The 17,712-nt window shown below is 40.4% G+C and overlaps 1 protein-coding gene across 12 annotated transcripts in view; it reads left to right on the top strand.

Annotated features, from left to right (window-relative positions):
• The first annotated feature begins 428 nt into the window (after positions 1–428).
• Positions 429–17,712, top strand: part of snap91a (synaptosome associated protein 91a) — a 225,365-nt gene continuing 208,081 nt past the window's right edge. For 7 of the 12 annotated variants that reach the window (XM_060850138.1, XM_060850147.1, XM_060850128.1 and 4 more), the window contains exons 1-2: positions 706–855; positions 1,396–1,585. In XM_060850138.1, coding sequence (XP_060706121.1) covers positions 1,456–1,585 — 130 coding nt within the window. In that variant the 5' untranslated portion in view covers positions 706–855; positions 1,396–1,455. Of the gene's footprint in view, positions 526–705; positions 856–970; positions 1,586–11,747; positions 11,833–17,712 lie in introns of those variants that run through there. The other 5 variants (XM_060850085.1, XM_060850076.1, XM_060850067.1 and 2 more) reach the window with 5 other exon arrangements.

The following is a 17,712-nucleotide window of genomic DNA, read 5'->3' as shown; positions in this document are numbered from 1 at the left end:
AATTTCCCACGTTCCTACAGCTGTGCTCGCTGACTAAGCGGTTTGGGACGATGAATCAAAACTACAACTCTGAATACCTTGACACGACTCGTTGATATTTCACGATACTGGTTATTTTTAGTGGAAACGTTTACAGAGAGAAATAAAAACATGTAGGTTTCATGTTTACTTAAAAAAAAAGAGATGTTGAAACCACAACAGGAATCCGAAACGGTAAACTGATTGCCCAGAAGAGCGCGGTTTACACAAACCTACACATTAACCAGCAAATGGCTCGGTGAAATGTTAAAATATATATTTTAAAAGGAACTCCAGCAAATATCAAGTATCCAGGCGGGGGGGGGGGGTGAGGGGATAGGAATGAATGCAAGACGGGACGGGACAGGACAGGACAGAATGAGAAGAGTGCAACCTCTTGAAGATCAGGTCTGAGTGAGGCTTTGGAGGAAGGAGCATTGAAAGTTTGCATTGTTGCCACGACCAGGGAAAGGATGACAGGATCAAAGGCGAGCGGAACCCATTGAGGTGACATCCTCCACATTCCTCCATCCCTCCGGACAGGTGTAATTTGTGTCGGCAGACACGCAGCGGCTGACTGAGGGGGTGGGGGAGACCCTCCCCTTTAAATGATGGGGTGGGGCGGGGGTGGGGGGGTGATAGTGACGTGTCAATGGAGAAGAGGAGGAGGAGGAGGAGGAGGGTGGTGGGGAGTGAGTGACTGAGACAGACAGACAGGAGGAAAAATCCGATTAAATCCCCTTGGATCAATCGCCATTTTATGATCAAAAAGAAAAGATCCCGGCCCGGACTGGGAGTGAGAGCGGTGTCAGCGGCGGCGAGGGCCGGGGGTGGGGGGTAAGGGACAACAGCGGGAGAGGGGAGAGGGGAGAGGGGTGGGTCCGTTAGAGGAGGGAAGGCCCGGTTACCCTCATTCCCCCCCCCCCCCGGGAAACGGGGAGAACTGCTCACCCCCCCCCCCACCACCCCCCTTCATCAGGAGGACTGTTTGTGTGACGGGGGGGAGGGGGAAGATCCTCTCCCCGCCTTTACCCTCTCCCTCTCTCTGGGTCTGTAGCGGGGCCGGGGCCTGGTCTCCTCCTCCCGCTCCCCTCCCCCCCGGCTCCCCAGGTGTGAGCCTCTCCTTCTCTGACTAGCGGCTCCTCCGTTTTTTTTTCTCTCTTTTTAAATTATTCCCCCCCCCCCACTCTTTCCCCACCTCCCGCCCCGTCCTACCCTCTCATTTTATTTCGCCCACCTCTGGTGTACTGTACTTCGGGTTCATTGACATCTTCCTCTTCTCTCTGTGTCCCCCTCCCCCCTCCCCGGCCTTTCTTTTTCTCTCTCTGTCTCTCCCCCTCTCTCTCCCTTTCGGACATCAATTATTCACTTGCAAAGTGAGGAAGGGGGGAAAACGAGGAAGAAAAGGAGGAGGAGGAGGAAGATTAAAGCGAGAAAATGTCGGGCCAGACGATCACGGACCGGATCGCCGCGGCTCAGTACAGTGTGACTGGCTCGGCCGTGGCCAGGGCTGTCTGCAAGGCGACCACCCATGAGGTGATGGGACCCAAGAAGAAGCACCTGGACTGTAAGAGACTTTGTTTACCCCCACCTTCATATAATTACAGCCCCCCTCCCCACCCCCAACCCTTACCCTTCACTGTCTCGGACATTAAACGATCCCAGAGCTTGGCATTGCAATGTCTAAATTCAATGCCCTTTTTATTACAATTTCCCAATATTTGCAACGGTGTGTATTCTCGATGTTTTGCATTTAAGAAAAAAATTGACTTGCATGCGCGCTGCCAGTTTGTTCTCACTCCCAATCTCTATTTTTTTTAAAAAAAAACTTGTTTGCTGGCGCTTCCGTTTATTCCCAGGCATTTTGTTTTCGCTGATATTCCTGGCTCCTGTGTTTTATTTGCTTTTCTCCATCACTGGTATTTATGTTCGTTGTAATGGAGTCCGAGCTTGCACAAAAAAAAAGTGGGCTGTGTTCATAGTTCTGGAGCCGAGAGGTAACGGTGGCAGTAATGTAGCGCCAGTGCCAGAACTATAATAAATATTTTACTAGTAGAATTGCTGAGGACATCTGGTCGTTAAATTTTTTAAACGTCGCAAATAAAAATGCGCTCTGCTGAATTTGATGCGCCGAACAAATGATGGGATGTTGCAGTGTTCGTCATGTACAAGAAAGCAGGATTTGGTTGTGATACTGCAGTTTATTCGCTTACGAAGTGAACTGGTATAGGAAACGCAGATTTCGATGGGCTGAAATTCTTCATAGTACTGACAGAATTTATAATTACGATTTAACACGGGTTGCAGTATGGTGGGCCACATACGTGTTTCGAACGCATCAGCAGTTTTCTGAGGGGGGGAGGGGCGGATTCAAAATGATTTTGTAAATTGCAGCTAGAGGGTTAGGTCGGAATGGTGCAGTTTACTGAGAGCATCGATGCTTCTGATGTGGCGGTGATTCTTCTTGCCCTGCCCCCATTCCTTTCCGTATTGCTAATCCCTCTGGATGGTGCTGTTCAAGCACTGTTTTTTTTGGATCTAAGATTAGCGTAGTTGGATTATTCTGATTAATAACGTACAAATATTATTCAAAATAGTGTCCAATTCCAAGGTGTTTTATACTGCTGATGATGAGGTATTGTTATTCGTAAACGCTGCATTAGACAAGTCAGCAGTTAGGTTTGATCAGAAGAGATCGTAAAATGAGATTGAAATGACAATTTGATAGCATACCTTTTAATGAAACTTAAATTTAAAAGTATTTAAATAACACCCGTAGCATAATTTACATTTTCATTTCAGAAATTAACAGCAGCATGACCTTGGTATTTCAAATCAATGCCACATGGGTAATTTCATTGAGATGCAGTGCTGATAAGAGTCGTAAATCAGTGGTGAATTGTGATTAATTTTCTAGTTGATTATCCCCCATCTCGACATGTTACTGATTTCAAATTTTAAGAATGTTTGAAAGTTCTGTAAAAATCACTTTAAATAACTGAGTCAGTTTCTTTTAAAGTGTCTTGATAAGTTGGCATATTTTCTTTATCATTTTTTAAAAGCAAACAAGAGTCAGCATTTTTAGCAATACTGCAGAGCTTGTGCAAAATTGTACAGAAAGGTTACAACTCTGGTTTATTGAGTGATTTTTAAGGGCACTTAGCTGGTCTCTTGGCTGCACGTCAGTTGAACTTGAAAAGGAAGTGTGAGCAGGCATATGACCATGTGGAGAAAGATGACAGTATTTGGAGCACAGCATATTCTTGCCATTAACTAATGTAGTGATACTTGGGGAACACATGTAGTGATGGGGAACACTTAGAGTTACAGAATCATTTAGCACGGAAACAGACCCTTAGGTCCAACTGGTCTGTGCCGACCATGTTCCCAAACTAAACTAGTCCCATTGGCCTGTATTTGACCCATATCCCTCCAAACCTTTCCTATTCACACTTTATTTACTTTTTAAAAAAACTTTGCTTACCTCATTGGTGTTGACTGTAATTGAAATACCTGAGTTGGCTGTCACTGTGGTTGAGTGAATATGGAACCTCATTGATCTTTTTGATTTAGTTATGCACAGGGAGGTGTACATATCTACTGAATAAATGGAGTGCAACATATAGTTTAGTATTCAAAAAATTCTAAATTTTACATCTGAAAATGTCTATTTACAGCTCGTTTACAAATTGGAACCTGTAGTTTGTATATGGTGCCAGTAAAATCATTTGACAATGATCAGTCAAACTGGAGGTATTCAAATACTTAGCTAGGCTTCCAGCATCTTGAATATAGTGTGTCTCGTGCACCCTTTATGTAGAGGAGAAGCTCAGTGGGATGCTCAGATTTCAGCAGTGTCCTCAGCAATGCAGAAAAGGTGAGTGGTGTGTGAAATGATATGGTTACTCTGGATCAATTTTTAGAATACTTTAACAATGGCTTCAGAAAGTAGTGCATAATCTATAAAGATATTGATGCATGAAAATGGATTGCACAGCCATGTCACAGAATTACTAGAATTTAAATTTCAGAAATATATACATTGCTTGTTTTTATATTTAAATAGGAGTTGATACGTAGTTGTGAAATTGCATCTTGTCTGCATAATATTAGAATCACTTCACAAGGTAGAAAAGAGGGGTGCAGGTTCATAATTCCTTGAAAGTGTTGTCACATGTAGGCGTGGTGGTGATGAAGGTATTTGGCATACTTGCCTTCATTGGCCAGAGCATTGACTATAGGGGTTGGGGCGTTGACCACTTTCAGAATACTGCTTACAATTCTGGTCATCCTGTTATAGGAAGAATGTTGTTAAACTAGAAAGGCTGCAAAAGAAATTTCCAAGGATGTTGCTGGGACTGGAGTGGTTGGGTTATAAGGAGAGGCTGGATAGGTTGGAACCTTATGGATAATAAAGTCATGAGGGGCATAAATTAGATGAATAACCAAGGTCTTTTTCCAAGGATAGGTGCGACCAAATCTAGAGGGCATAGATTTAAGGGGAGGGGGAAAGATTTAAAAGGGATCTGAGAGGCAACTTTCTCAATAGGGTAGTATGTGTATGGAATGACCTCACAGAGAAAGTAGTCGAGGCTTATACAATTACAATGTCTAAAAGACATCAATAGGAAAGGTTTAGAGGGATATGAACCAAACAAAGGCAAATGGCACTAGTTGCTTTTGGACTACCTGTTCGGCATGGACGGGTTAAACTGAATGGTCTGTTTAGGCGCAGTATGACTCTGACTCTGACGTACCTTGGTGAAACTTCATTCTGCTGATGGCTCAAGCCCAGGTACCTAACCTTGAGCTGCAAAATCTATTCTCAGTTATCACATAGTGATAGTGCTCCAACATAATGTGAGATCTCTGTGCAAAGATAGGACTTTTGACTCTCAGTGCACTATTCAGTGATTACTTTTTGCAATTGTTTGTGACAGCTGAGCCTAGTGTGACTAAGTTCAAGTAGACTTTCTCTTGCAACATGTGGCTAAGCTCTTCACTCGGTTGTGTGCTCGCTACCCTTAGCACTCCTTCCAAGTAAGTGGTAACCAGAGGAGTACTGATCCATCAGATGAGGGAGCAGTAGGTGACAGTTAGGTTTCCATGCTGATGTTTGTTTGACCTGATGCCATATGATTTTATTGACTCTGGATGCAATGATCAAGATTCCCGGGATCATTGCCAGTAGACCTGTAATGCCATCAATAAGACAGGACATATCCAGGGTTAGTGAAGGAGCCTGAAATTTGCTGAAAAGTATGATGCTGAGAATTAAACTCAGGTTTTGCTTGACTAATCCAAGGAAAAGCTATAATTTTGGAAAACATTTTGCTGATGTTGATGAGAATTTGCAGGGTTGTGTTGCCTGATTGTGGCATCGACCCAAGCATTCAGACATAACAAAATCACATCATCTGTATTGTTTTTTAGTTTTGATACAACTGTGGCCTTGCTCAGACCATTTTAAAGAGCAGTTAAAATCAGATAAGGAAGGCAAACTTCTTTTCCTAAACTGTTGTTAAACCACTAATAAACCAGTAGTTTGGCTGACACTAACCATTAAATTAATGTAAGTTTATTTCATTTTATTTCTGAGCTGGGATTTGAACTTCTCTGAGCATAATTAGATGTCTGACTTAGTCCAAGAATGTAACTGTTTAAACTCTGGTACCCTTGTCCGATTGGACAAATTTTTGGAGTTGGGAGAATTGGCGGGAAATGGCACAGTAGAATCTGAGCTTTCAAGGGTTATGAGACGATGAGGTCTGCAAATACCGGAGATCAGAGATGTGTTACTGGAAAAGCACAGCAGGTCAGGCAGCACCTGAGGAGCAGGAAAATCGACGTTTCGGGCCGGAGTCCTATTGACTGAAGGCTGTGAGGACCAGCAAGAGATGATTTTCTTACTGACTGGAGAGCGAACCTCCTCAATAAAGTCAAATAGGCGTAGATGGAAGTTGCTTGTAGCATCAGCATGAGAATTATAACCCCGTGCTTGTGGATTTGATGCTGAAAGTGGTTTAATGTCAGAAGCAGAGTAGGAAAAGCTGTCAGTAGGAGAAGCCCTAAACCTCCATCTTCTTCCAAATTTGTGTGCCTCTGCATATTTAAATTTCAGCCCATTCTGTGATAGCACCTTATAGTAATGTTGCAAGCTTCAAAAATATTCTGCACTTACAGATCATCTAACACTGCAGTATATGTCAGAGTTTTGAGTGCAAACCATAGAGCAATTTTTTTCTTTTAAATCTTGTTTTTCCTTTTGAGTACTAGTTTAAAAACATGCAACCAAATTAGGTCAAATTACTAAGAATTGTGCTGTTTCCTGTAAGCCAATTTTTTAATACAGTGTGATTATCAGACGTGTGGGAGTGGGTTATCTGAATTTATTTTGGAAGTTTGGTTTAGAATAAAGTTGTTGCCAAAATGTAAAGTGCCAAAATTGATGCATTGTTTCTATTTTTAGTATAATATTGCTGCATCTTAAATTTTAGTATTTCCAAACGGACTAAACTTGTCTCATGCTCAGCAGCTTATTTTTCCTAGCCATCTGCCTGCCTATTCTGCTCAACAACTCAATACCTAAATGTTTGACTCTGGAGGTCATCTGAAGTCTGAGTGTTAAAAGGAGATTGTATACAAGAGAGAGAATCGGCAAGCACTGGTGTAAGATGTTATTAGATGCAGACAAAACTACAGATATTTCAGACAGTTATTTGGCTTCATTGGCATGGAATGCAGTACTTCGAAATTGGATCAGATTTGGCATGTGTGTGTAGGAGAATACTCATAATTCAAGTCATATTTGAAGTGGAAAAGGAAATAGTCCAGCTGGTGTTAGAAGTTTGAATGGTTTATGTGGCATTCTTCTATATAGTTGTGAAAAGTCCAGCTTTTCTCCTCCATATTGGGACAAATGCTGAAAAAACTGACAATTATAAAGCAAATATGTATCAAATTATAAGCTATTTCTAAACTTTATGGTTAGATTATTTTTTCTTCAGATTAGAATTAGGGATGCTCATCACTGTCTCACCTGATTTTGAAATTTAAAACCTTATACTGAATTGATAAACAGTGTTGCACTTGCAAAATTTCAATACTGCTTATTTTTCTTTTCTTTTTTTTCCCACACCCAAAAAGGTGGACTGGATTGCCCTGCCACTTGAGTGCAGTTGGCAATTTTAAATTAAATTAAACTATTTGTCTATTTTATTCACCGTTGGAAGTTAATCGTGGCCCACTAGATTTTCCTAGCTAAATCCAATTGAAGGACTGCTGGATCAGGAAATATTTGACTTTACACTTGTGGATCCTAGTGCCTGCCTGACTATCTCCTTGTGTTCCCCATTTAGGCCACCATGTTTGTTTGTTGTGTAGGCGTCCTGGCCTCCTCTCAACTGCACTGCACCGCATCGCACCCCGCCCCACTGGACTGGATGCCAAGCTTATCAGGCCACCTCCTTGATAGACCCTGTTGGTAGCACTACATGTACACTTAGATTGCACATTAAAAATGTGCATGCTTGTGTGGAAACACCATGTTCTCCCCTTCTTCCCAAATAATTTTAAAAATCAGCTGATTAAAATTTGTTATAATTCCTCCTACAGTACTTAAAGATTAGATTCTAATTTGCCTTTTATAAAAACACATTTATAGTTTTCTGTTAGCACTTCCTTTTCACTTGTGCTGTCATTTCATCACACCTACTAGTAACTTAGAACCATGGAGTTGTATAGATGGAAAAGACCCTTCGGTCCAACCCATCCATGCCAACCAGATATCCTAAATTAATCTACTCCCATTTGCCAGACTTTGGCCCATATTCCTCTCAAACTCTTCCTGTTCATATGCCCATCCAGATATGTTTTTAATTTTTGTTCATGTACCAGCCTTCACCACTTCCTCTGGCAGCTGGTTCCATACATGCACCACCCTCTGCGTGGAAAAAGTTGTCCCCTAGATCCCTTTTAAATCTTCCTGATATCACCTTGAAGCTCTACCCTCTAGTTTTGGACTCCCTCACCCTAGAGAAAAGATCACATCTGTTCAGCCTATCCCTGCCCCTCCATAATTTTATAAGCCTCTATAACGCCACCCCTCAGCCTGTGACGGTCCAGGGAAAATAGCCCCTGTCTGTTCAGCCTCTCTCTATACTCAAACCCTCGAGCCCTGGCAAAATCCTTGTAAATCTTTTCTGAACCCTTTCAACTTTCACAACATATTTCCTATAGCAGGGAGATCAGAATTGCATGCAGAGGGCTAACCAAAGTCATGAACAGCTGCAAAACATCTTCCTAACTCCCATGCTCAATGCACTGACCAATAAAGGCAGGCATACCAAACGCCTCCTTCACTATCATATCTATACGCGACTTCACTTTCAAAGAAATATGACTGTGCACTCCAAGGTCCCTTTGTTCAGCAACACTCCCCAGGATCTTACCATTGTGTATAAGTTGTGCCCTGATTTGTTTTGCGAAAATGCAACACCTCATATATATCTAAATTAAACTCCATTGGTCCATCTGATCAAGATCCCGTTGTACTCGGAGCTAACTTTCTTTGCTGTCCACGACACCTCCAATTTTGGTGTCATCTCCAAATCTACTAACTGTACTTCCTATTTTCACATCCAAACTATTAATATATTGTCAGTGGACCCAGCAGTGATCCTTGTGGCACACCCCTGGTCACAGGCGTCCTGTCTGAAAACTAACCCTTCACCACTACCTTTTTGACTTCTGCCTTCAAACCAGTTCTGTATCCAACTTGATTTTCCAGAATGAACTTTAACTTTGTTTTGCAGAAATATGCCCATCTTTACCTCTTTCCTGTTTTTAATTATTGCAATGTTACAGGTAGTTCTTCTATAATGTGGTGGTTGCATTCTTGTACAACCTCAAATTATAGAAGAATCACGCTTTAGAAACAGCACTTAGTGTTGTCAAGGGTTGCGTTACAACCAACACATTTTAAAAGTTTGCGCTTTAGAAATAGTGTCCCCAATTTGTCAATTACTTTGCAGCAAACTCACATAAATGAAACATACATTATAGCAGAACGATCCGTATTCCTCAATTTGTGAAATGTCATTTAGATTTTCTTGTATCTCATCTGTTGTGTATTGTGCCGTAACTTGGCCACAGACTTGCACACATCACAATTTTTGCATTTTGTACTGTGTGCACTTCAATCTGTGAATCATTAATTGTTTGAATGATTTGCATTTATAGGAGCAGTTTGGAAGAACAGGAAACTAAATTGACACAACTTTTATGGTGTAATAGATGGACATCATTGTACCAAGATTTAATGGAAAATAATGGATGGAAGAACCGAATTAAGTGATTACTTTTATATTTTTGGGTTTTGATGCTACTCTGATTCTTGAGGCATTTGTCCACTTTAATATAGAATTTGATGACACTTTCACATGAGAAGAACTAATAATTACAAGAGATTTAATGTAGCATGTTGAATTTCATCTCTCTTTTCATCTCTTCTGAAGTACCAACAAATTCTGGGTACTTGCTACATTTCAGTTCATGAACTGGCACACTGTTCTCAATATTCTGGTTGGGACATATCAAGCTGTAAAGGACCTTTAATTTCTGGCAAAAAACACCTATTTCCCTAGGATTATTCAGGTGACAAAAGTGAGGCCTAACCCTTTTCTACCAATCATCTCAGTCTGATTCCCTTGTTTTCTCAACTTGAACTCTTACATGCAATTTTGTTGCTAAGGTAGAGAGAATCTGTTAAACTTTCCTCATTGTCCAACAAGGAACACCTAACTCAAGTCTTGAGCCTGTGTTTTATCAGTTCTTTTTTTTTCCCCCCCAGATGACCCAGTTCTTGAGATTGATGACTATTCATGACTTGGCACCCACGTTAGCTGCACTGTTATAAAAGCAGGAGTAGGCCATGCATCCCACTGAGTCTACATTATGAATGATCTGATTAAGTCTTAACTCCACTTTCCTGCTTCCCCAGAACCAAGTCTGTCAATCGAAATTCTGTTTAACACCAGCTTGAATGTATTCAATGACCTAGTCTCTGCTGCTCTGTGAAAGAAAATTTCAAAAACCAGTGACACTAAGAGAAAAATTCCTATCTCTTTCAGAAATGAAGAGGAGAGTTCTTGTTTTTAAACTGTGCCTCGAGTTCTAAATTCCCATATGAGAATAGATTCTCCCAGTATCTACATTACATGGCCTCGCATGCGCACGCACATTCACTCAGTTTGGGTTTTAATAAGATCACTTCTCTTTCTTCTAGACTCCAGGGAGTGTGGGTTCAACCTACTCAATCTTTCCATGTAAACAAATCCTTCATTCCATGGAACAAGTCTAGTAAACTTTTCCTCCCCTACTTACAGTACAGTTATGTCCCTCTTAGAGTGGACTACCTTGTACTGCAGGTGTTTTCTCATGAATGCTCTGTAGTTGGAGCATGATTTCACTACTTCTATACCCTATCTCTCTCGCAAAGGAAACATTTAATTTTCCTTCCAAATTACTTGCTGCATCTACACGATGAGTTTTGGTGACTTCATGAACAAGATCAGTCAGAACCTTCTGTACTGTAACATCGTGCAGGCACTCTCCATAATACTGTCTGCTTTTCTATTTTTCCTTGACCTCATACTTGTATTTGCCTTTGTTTAAGTTTAAGACAATACTTTCAGATCCAAAGTTCTCACCCTCTGCTACGATAAAAGATAGTCACTCTGCAGCTATGTCACTATACGGCTATTAAATCATACTCATTTATTGCTATTTATGCTGTCAATTTATTCACCGGGTTATGAATGCATTATGGACTCCAATAAAGAGCTTTTAATTCTAATTGTTTAAGATTCTTCATGACCTGCCCTTGCCAGTGTGTGTCTGTATTCTCGGATCCTTTCTGTCATACTCTGGTTATCATTAATTTCATCACTTCTTTGCTTTATTGTCTTATCCCTCTTCCTTGCATTTCCAACTCTTCCCTCACTGAATTCATACATAACTCCCTCCCTCCAAAACAAACTCCTCCATTTGATGTTTAGTTTAAAGACATCTCTATAGACCTCTTTATACAGTTTGTCAGGATATAGGCCTCCGCTTGATTCGGATAAAAGCTGTTTCAATGATCCACATTCACGTGCCAGACTCCCTTGAATCAAAGCTCCTTTCTCCCACACCTGTCACTGAGCTCTGCATTGATCCTCTAATCTTTGCCCCATCTATGACAGTTTCCTCTGTTGTGACTGCTTAGGCATGTTCAAGGAATAAAAATGGCCTCTTGATATGACTTCTTTCTAACTAACTCTACACCTTCAACCTGACCTTCTCTGTTGAATCTTTTCAATATATTGTCTTTTCTCAGATTGAAGCTGTTTCTGCCATGTCTCTCCGTCTGAATCTCCTCCCAATCCATTTTCTTACCCTGCGGCAGCAGTGAAATAATCTTTGTCATCAACAATTTTACTGTTCTCAATATTGGTCTCCTTACTTAAGGAAGGATGAAAGTATTTTGAAAATGATTCCAGGAAAGTTTACTAGACTAATGTCTTCATTTAGGAGAATGCCTTATGGAAAGGTTTGCCAAGCTGGGTAGCATCCGAGGAGCAGGAAAATCGATCTTTCAGGCCGGAGCTCTTCATCAGGAATGAGGCTCACAGCCTGATCTGCTGTGCCTTTCCAGCAACACACACTCAACTCTGATCTCCGGCACCTGCAGCCCTCACTACTTCTATCTATTGGAATTTGGAAGAATGTGAGGGACTTGACTGAAACATACAAAATCCTGAGAGGTCTTGACAGGTTGGATATGTAAAATATATATTTCCTTTTGTGGGAAAATTTAGAACTAGAGATCACCCATTTAAGATTTTTTTCTGACGATCTTAAGATTTTGGAACTCTATTCCTGAAGTGGCGGTGGAAGCAGAATATTTGCATATTTTTATGGCAGTTGTAGACATGTTCTTTGAGCTGGGGCTGAAAGGTTATCAAGGGTAGGGGAAATGTGGGATAATCAAATCAGCGGAGTAGGTTTGAAGGGCTGAGTGGCCTACTTTTCATTGACATATTCAACTTGGTCCCACTTAGAGGTGACAAATATATTTGGTGTACCTCTTAATGGCTTGTCAGCTTTTGCTCAATGATAACACTGTTGCATCTTAATCAAATGATGAGTTAAGTTCTGTTCTATGATTTTTTTTCAAAATATATTTTTGATGGAATGTAAGCGTCATTGATAAGACTGGCAATTATTGCTCATTCCTAATTGTCCTTAAAGAGATTGCATTTTTAGGCCTTTTCAAAGTCAACCACATCGCTGTGAGCCTAGATCACATGTAGGCTAGACCAGGTGAAGACGACAGATTTCCTTTCCTGCAGGACAGTAATTAACCAGATGGGATTTTTACAGCAATTGACATTGGTTACATAGTTGCGTCTAGACTAGACTTTTAAATTCCAAATGTTTTATCCATTTATTCCAAATTTCATCATCTGTCACTGATTTAAACATGCTCCCAGAACGTTAGCTTGAATTGCTAGCCTAGTGACAATACCATTATTCTACCACCTCCTTGAATGCAATCTAGCTGGCACTTCAGTACAATGATGATAGAACATTGTGTTGTCTGGAGTTTAAATCTTAATTCCCTTTGTAACTAAGTTGGCCTGCCTCTGTATTGACCCCTATCTCAGCCCAACTGCTATTGTACATTTCAAAATTTGATTCATACTTTATTAGCGAGTCTTACATGCTCAATTCTCTGTAACCTTCAACTAATCCTATTCCATCTTCATTATCACCAACCAACACTGACCCCTGGTGATCAATGTATCACTTTGAAAATCTTGTGTTTAAGTCTTACTGAATCTTATTTCTAACATTTTGCAGTGCAGTAGCCCATCCCTCTTCCCTTTATGTCCATGGAGTTTAAATGACTTAATCTTGCTACTTTTCCAGTTCCCTGCATTTCTTTTAAGATGTTAAAGTTGACCTCTAAGACCAAGCTTGTGCTTCCATCTCCTAATTATTGTCATCTTTGTCACAATGGGAACAAAGCTTTTACAAATTTAAGAACACACATTGGCTGTTTTACTCAGGATAAGGCCTAGGTAAGAGATTTTAAGCTATCCCATATCTTATTGCTTGCCCTCTGTGCACAAACACAAAGTTTCTCACTAAAATTTTAAAAAAGTGCAGATCCTGAAGATGCAAAACAAAAACAGAAACTGCTGGAGAGATTCGGCATGTCTGGCATCATCTGTGGAGAGAAAATAGAGTTGACATTTAAACTCCAATAACCCTTTTCAGATTTGCTTCAGTTCCTGAATTTAAGGTTCTCCAGCAATTTCGTCTTTTGTTTCAGGAGGCTCCCCCACGTCCATGAGATCAACATAAAAAGTATTAGAGGTTTAAAAAACCTTTGAGTATATTGGATGATGTAAGTGGATGAGAAATTTTAAGTGGTAGTAAGTCAGCTGAATAGAAGCTTTCGTACACTGACGGATCTTGATCTAGTATATTGAAGGAAAATATGGAATTGATCTTCTGGAATTGAATCTGAGTGGATTAACTACTCTTGTACTCAAGCATAATTAATTTTCTGTACCCTCTATACCACAGGACATATAATGTTTAACATTATAGATACAGAGGAACCTCAATTATCTGGCATTGGATTAACTGAATTTCAGATAATCCGAACAAGATCGTAAGGTCTCGATGTGTTGCTAAATATGTTATCCGGTGTTTGATTAAGCGAACAGAATACTCCCCTCCCATGTCTGTCGGATAATCGAGGTTTCACTGTATATTGATTTGCATTTTTGGAATTGGAGAAGACCTGTTCTTGAGGTAAGAATCTTAGCTGTGACCTGACCTTATTCTGCATCACTGATGCCATGTTCAACGCAACTAAAACAATTTTGGTTAAATTGGTTTCGCAAATCAGTTTGGATTTTCCTAAATAAAAGAATAACTGGTTTAGTTCCAAGTAGCAAAATCTTTGATTTGTGATCTAGATTGAATTCTTAAATCTACAGAGGAACAAAGGATGAATTGAGGATGGTCAGTGTAGCTTTATTAGAGGATGAACATGTCTGACAAATTTAAGTTCTTTTGAGAACATAAGCTGTGGCAGTGAAGATCATACTGTTGATGTGGTCTACATGAGCTTTAGCGAGGCTTTTGTCAAGCTGTTGTGTGTGAGACTTGTTAAGAAGGTAAGATCTTTTGGGACAAAAACAGATATTGCTGTAGAAACTCTGCAGGTCTGCAGCATCGGTGCAGAGAAAGCAGAGTTGATATTTCATGTCAAGTGACCCTGAAGATTGCATAGGGTCTTTTATCATTCAATATACAGATTATACCAAAATTAGTGTGGTAAATAGTGAGAATGACAGCTTTAGGAGGATATGAACAGGCTGGGCAGATGAGCAGAGCATATAATCCTAAAAAGTACGAAAGGACCCTCAGTAGTACTGACAATCAGCAAAACTTTGGTGTGCATGTATATAGGTCTCACAAGGCAACAAGAGAGGAGTTTAGAGGTTAAGAATGATCATTGGATACTTGCTTTTAGAAGTTGTGGCATAGTATAGAGGAGCTGCGAGGTGTTGATGAAAATGAATGGATTACAGCTGGAATACTGTCTGTCAATCTGGGTGCCACACTAGAGAGGGGTCAGTAAGATGAGCTCATGGATTTAGTGTCGGGACAGGATGTTTGGGAGGGGAGTTTAAGAAGCATTGTCTTCCCCCACAGGGTGGTGGATATCTGGAACTAACTGTTGGAAAGGGTGGAAGAGGCACGAACCTTTACAGCTTTTGTGAAGTATTTAGGTAAGCATAACTTGAAGTGCGGCTATGGACCTAGTGCGAGGAAATGGGTAGGAATAAAAAAGGTGTTGGCTTGTGGGTTTGTGATGGGCCAGAGGGCCTCTTTCTCTGCTGTAATACATTCTCTGACTATGCTTTGACTAAAAGTCGCATGAGCTTCCACAGCATCTGTCCCATCTGTTCCACAGCTCTGGCAACTTGCTTTGATTATCCTGATGTTTCTTTTAAAAGCTGGTTTAATTCTGCTTAATGTTGTTTCGCTGGTGGATAAGTGCTAAATCCAAACACTTAATCTTTAAAATATATGTATTGTAATAAGAACTGTGGTTTTAAATTGGGGCCTATATGTTTTAGAAGTGTATCTAAGTGGCCTATAAATACAAGGAAAGCGTGAACTTCCCCAGCTTCAATGCTTTTTTGACTAATGAAGGGAATAAGCGAAAGTTCTGCAAATACAGGATTTTATGGCTGTCGCTCACTTGTCAATGTGATAAAAGGCTTTGAATGTGTAGCAAAGTAGTTCTTACATGCATGTCTGGAACATTTAGTTATTCAGTAGGAGTTTTCTTGTAAATGTTATTTTTAAGTAACATTTATATTACTTGTCTGTCTGTCTCACTCCAGTGACTAACTACTTCAAGCAACGAGATTGTGAAGATAAAAATTTGCATTTGCTATGGTGGCCATTCTCCAAAGTTGATATGTACTGTATGTTACAAACTAACTGCAACAATAAATATGTAAAATTAGATCTTTTAAAATTTTTGACCTTGCAGATCAGAGCTACCAACCTATTTGGTCTCTGAGTCAGATAAGTTTTGGCATTTTTAAGATAACTTGAAAATGATCAGTATATGTTGAAAGGTAGGGCATTTTTAATTCTGTTAGAAGAGATCAGAAAAGTTGTGGGCATCAGTACTCAACTGTGATCTTGGACAATAGTTAACAAAGCAATGAGAATGCTGTTTATACTGTCAACTCAGTGGAGGAATGCAATTTTTAGCAATTCATTTGAATAGCCACTGTACCTGTGCAATGCTGGCAACTGAGTAACTTCTGATGAGTAAATTTATATCTTTCAACATGACAAATGTATTTCTTTGGTTGACTGGCACCTTCAGTACAGCAAAAAAATAAAATTAGTGAGTTTTGAGAAGATTTGTGGTTCAGGTTGAGGTTTTGGATGTAGGTTTGCTCGCTGAGTTGGAAGGTTCATTTTCAGACATTTCATCACCCTACTAGGTAACATCTTCAGTGAGCCTCCAGACGAAGCACTGCTCATTTTTCCTGCTTTCTATTTATATGTTGGGGTTTCCTTTGGTTATGTCATTTCCTGTTGTTTCTCTCAGGGGTTGATAATGGGATTCAAGTCAATGTATTTGTTGATAGAGTTCCAGTTGGAATGCCATGGAAAACACATTGACATGGATCCCACTTACCACCCCCTGAGAAAAATAACAGAAAATGACGTCCCACAGGAAATGATGTCACCAACCCAAGAAAACCCAAACATATAAATAGAAAGCAGGAAGCACGCGCATGCTTTGTCCAGAGGTTCACTGAAGATGTTATCTAGTATGGTGATGAAACGTCTGAAAGTGAACCTTCCAGCTCAGTGAGCAAATCTACATCCATAAAAATAAAATACTGGAAATTCCCCACAAGTCAGGCAGCACTGTGGGATGAAACACTATTAATATTTCAGTTTGATGATCCTTCAGTTCTGATAGTCATGTTTTGATTGACTTGAATTCCCAAGAGTATATTTAGTTGTTCACTTGTGGGATATGGGTATCACTGGCTGAACCAGTATGTATTGCCCATCTCTGGTTGCTCTTAAGAAAGTGGCCATGAGCTTGAACTACTGCAGTAAGTAGATCCACAATGCCTTTTGAAAAGGAATTCCTTGAATTTTGTCCTAGCGACTCTGAAGAAATGGTGATTTACCTTCCCAAGTTAGGATGATTAGTGGCTTGGAGGGAAGCTTGCAGTTACTGGTATCCCCATGTTTTTGCTGCCCATGTCCTGCTAAATGGAAATGGTTGAGGGTTTGGAAGGTGTAATCTGGATCCTTTGCCGAAATCTGCAGTGCATCTGATGGATGGCATGCACACCTGAGCGTTGGTGGTGAAGAGTGTGGATATGATGTCAATCAAGTGGGCTGCTTTGTCATGAATGGTATCAGCTTCTTGAATTTTGTTGGAGCTGCACTCGTCAGCTAAGGATCATTCCATCACACTCCTTTGTAGATGGTGGACAGGCTTTGGGGAGTCAGTTGGTTAGTGTGCTGCTAAAACAGCCAAGAAGATCTTCAAGGTCATTCTTCCAGCAGTGGAGGAATCCAGTTAACATCTTGGTGTCCAAGTTTGTGTCCAAGTTTTCTGTCAAAACCCCAAGTCACTAGTCTGGCTTTAACCTTCAATGTTCTATCAGAAGGTCTTAATTTTCCCCTCTGTGCGCATCCATCCATGATAGGTGTTGGAGTCATCTGATAGCCCTTTGTTTTTTTTTACATTTTTGGAAGATCCGCCACTGAATCACCCTTTTGACAAAGTAATTGATTAACTGAACTTGAGGTTTTTGAAAAATTAACCTGTTATGACATACCTCAGACGCAGATGGGTCTTGAATCTGGGCCTCTTGGCCTGGCTTAGTGTACGGAACCAATTCTTTGTAGGTGTCTAGTTTTCTTTTTGTCTGGCATCCTTTAATAACTTATCTTTAATCTGTTTACAACCACTATAACTTCTCTATCATAAGGCATCCTTAGGTATTCCAAGCCTGTTCCATGGTCCTTATTCTTATCAAAACAAGACCTCTATTCACCCTTCTATCTCATTCTAGA

This window comes from Hemiscyllium ocellatum, chromosome 3 (assembly GCF_020745735.1).
Source record: "Hemiscyllium ocellatum isolate sHemOce1 chromosome 3, sHemOce1.pat.X.cur, whole genome shotgun sequence".
NCBI lineage: Eukaryota > Metazoa > Chordata > Chondrichthyes > Orectolobiformes > Hemiscylliidae > Hemiscyllium > Hemiscyllium ocellatum.
This window is presented reverse-complemented; position numbering and strand designations above follow the sequence as displayed.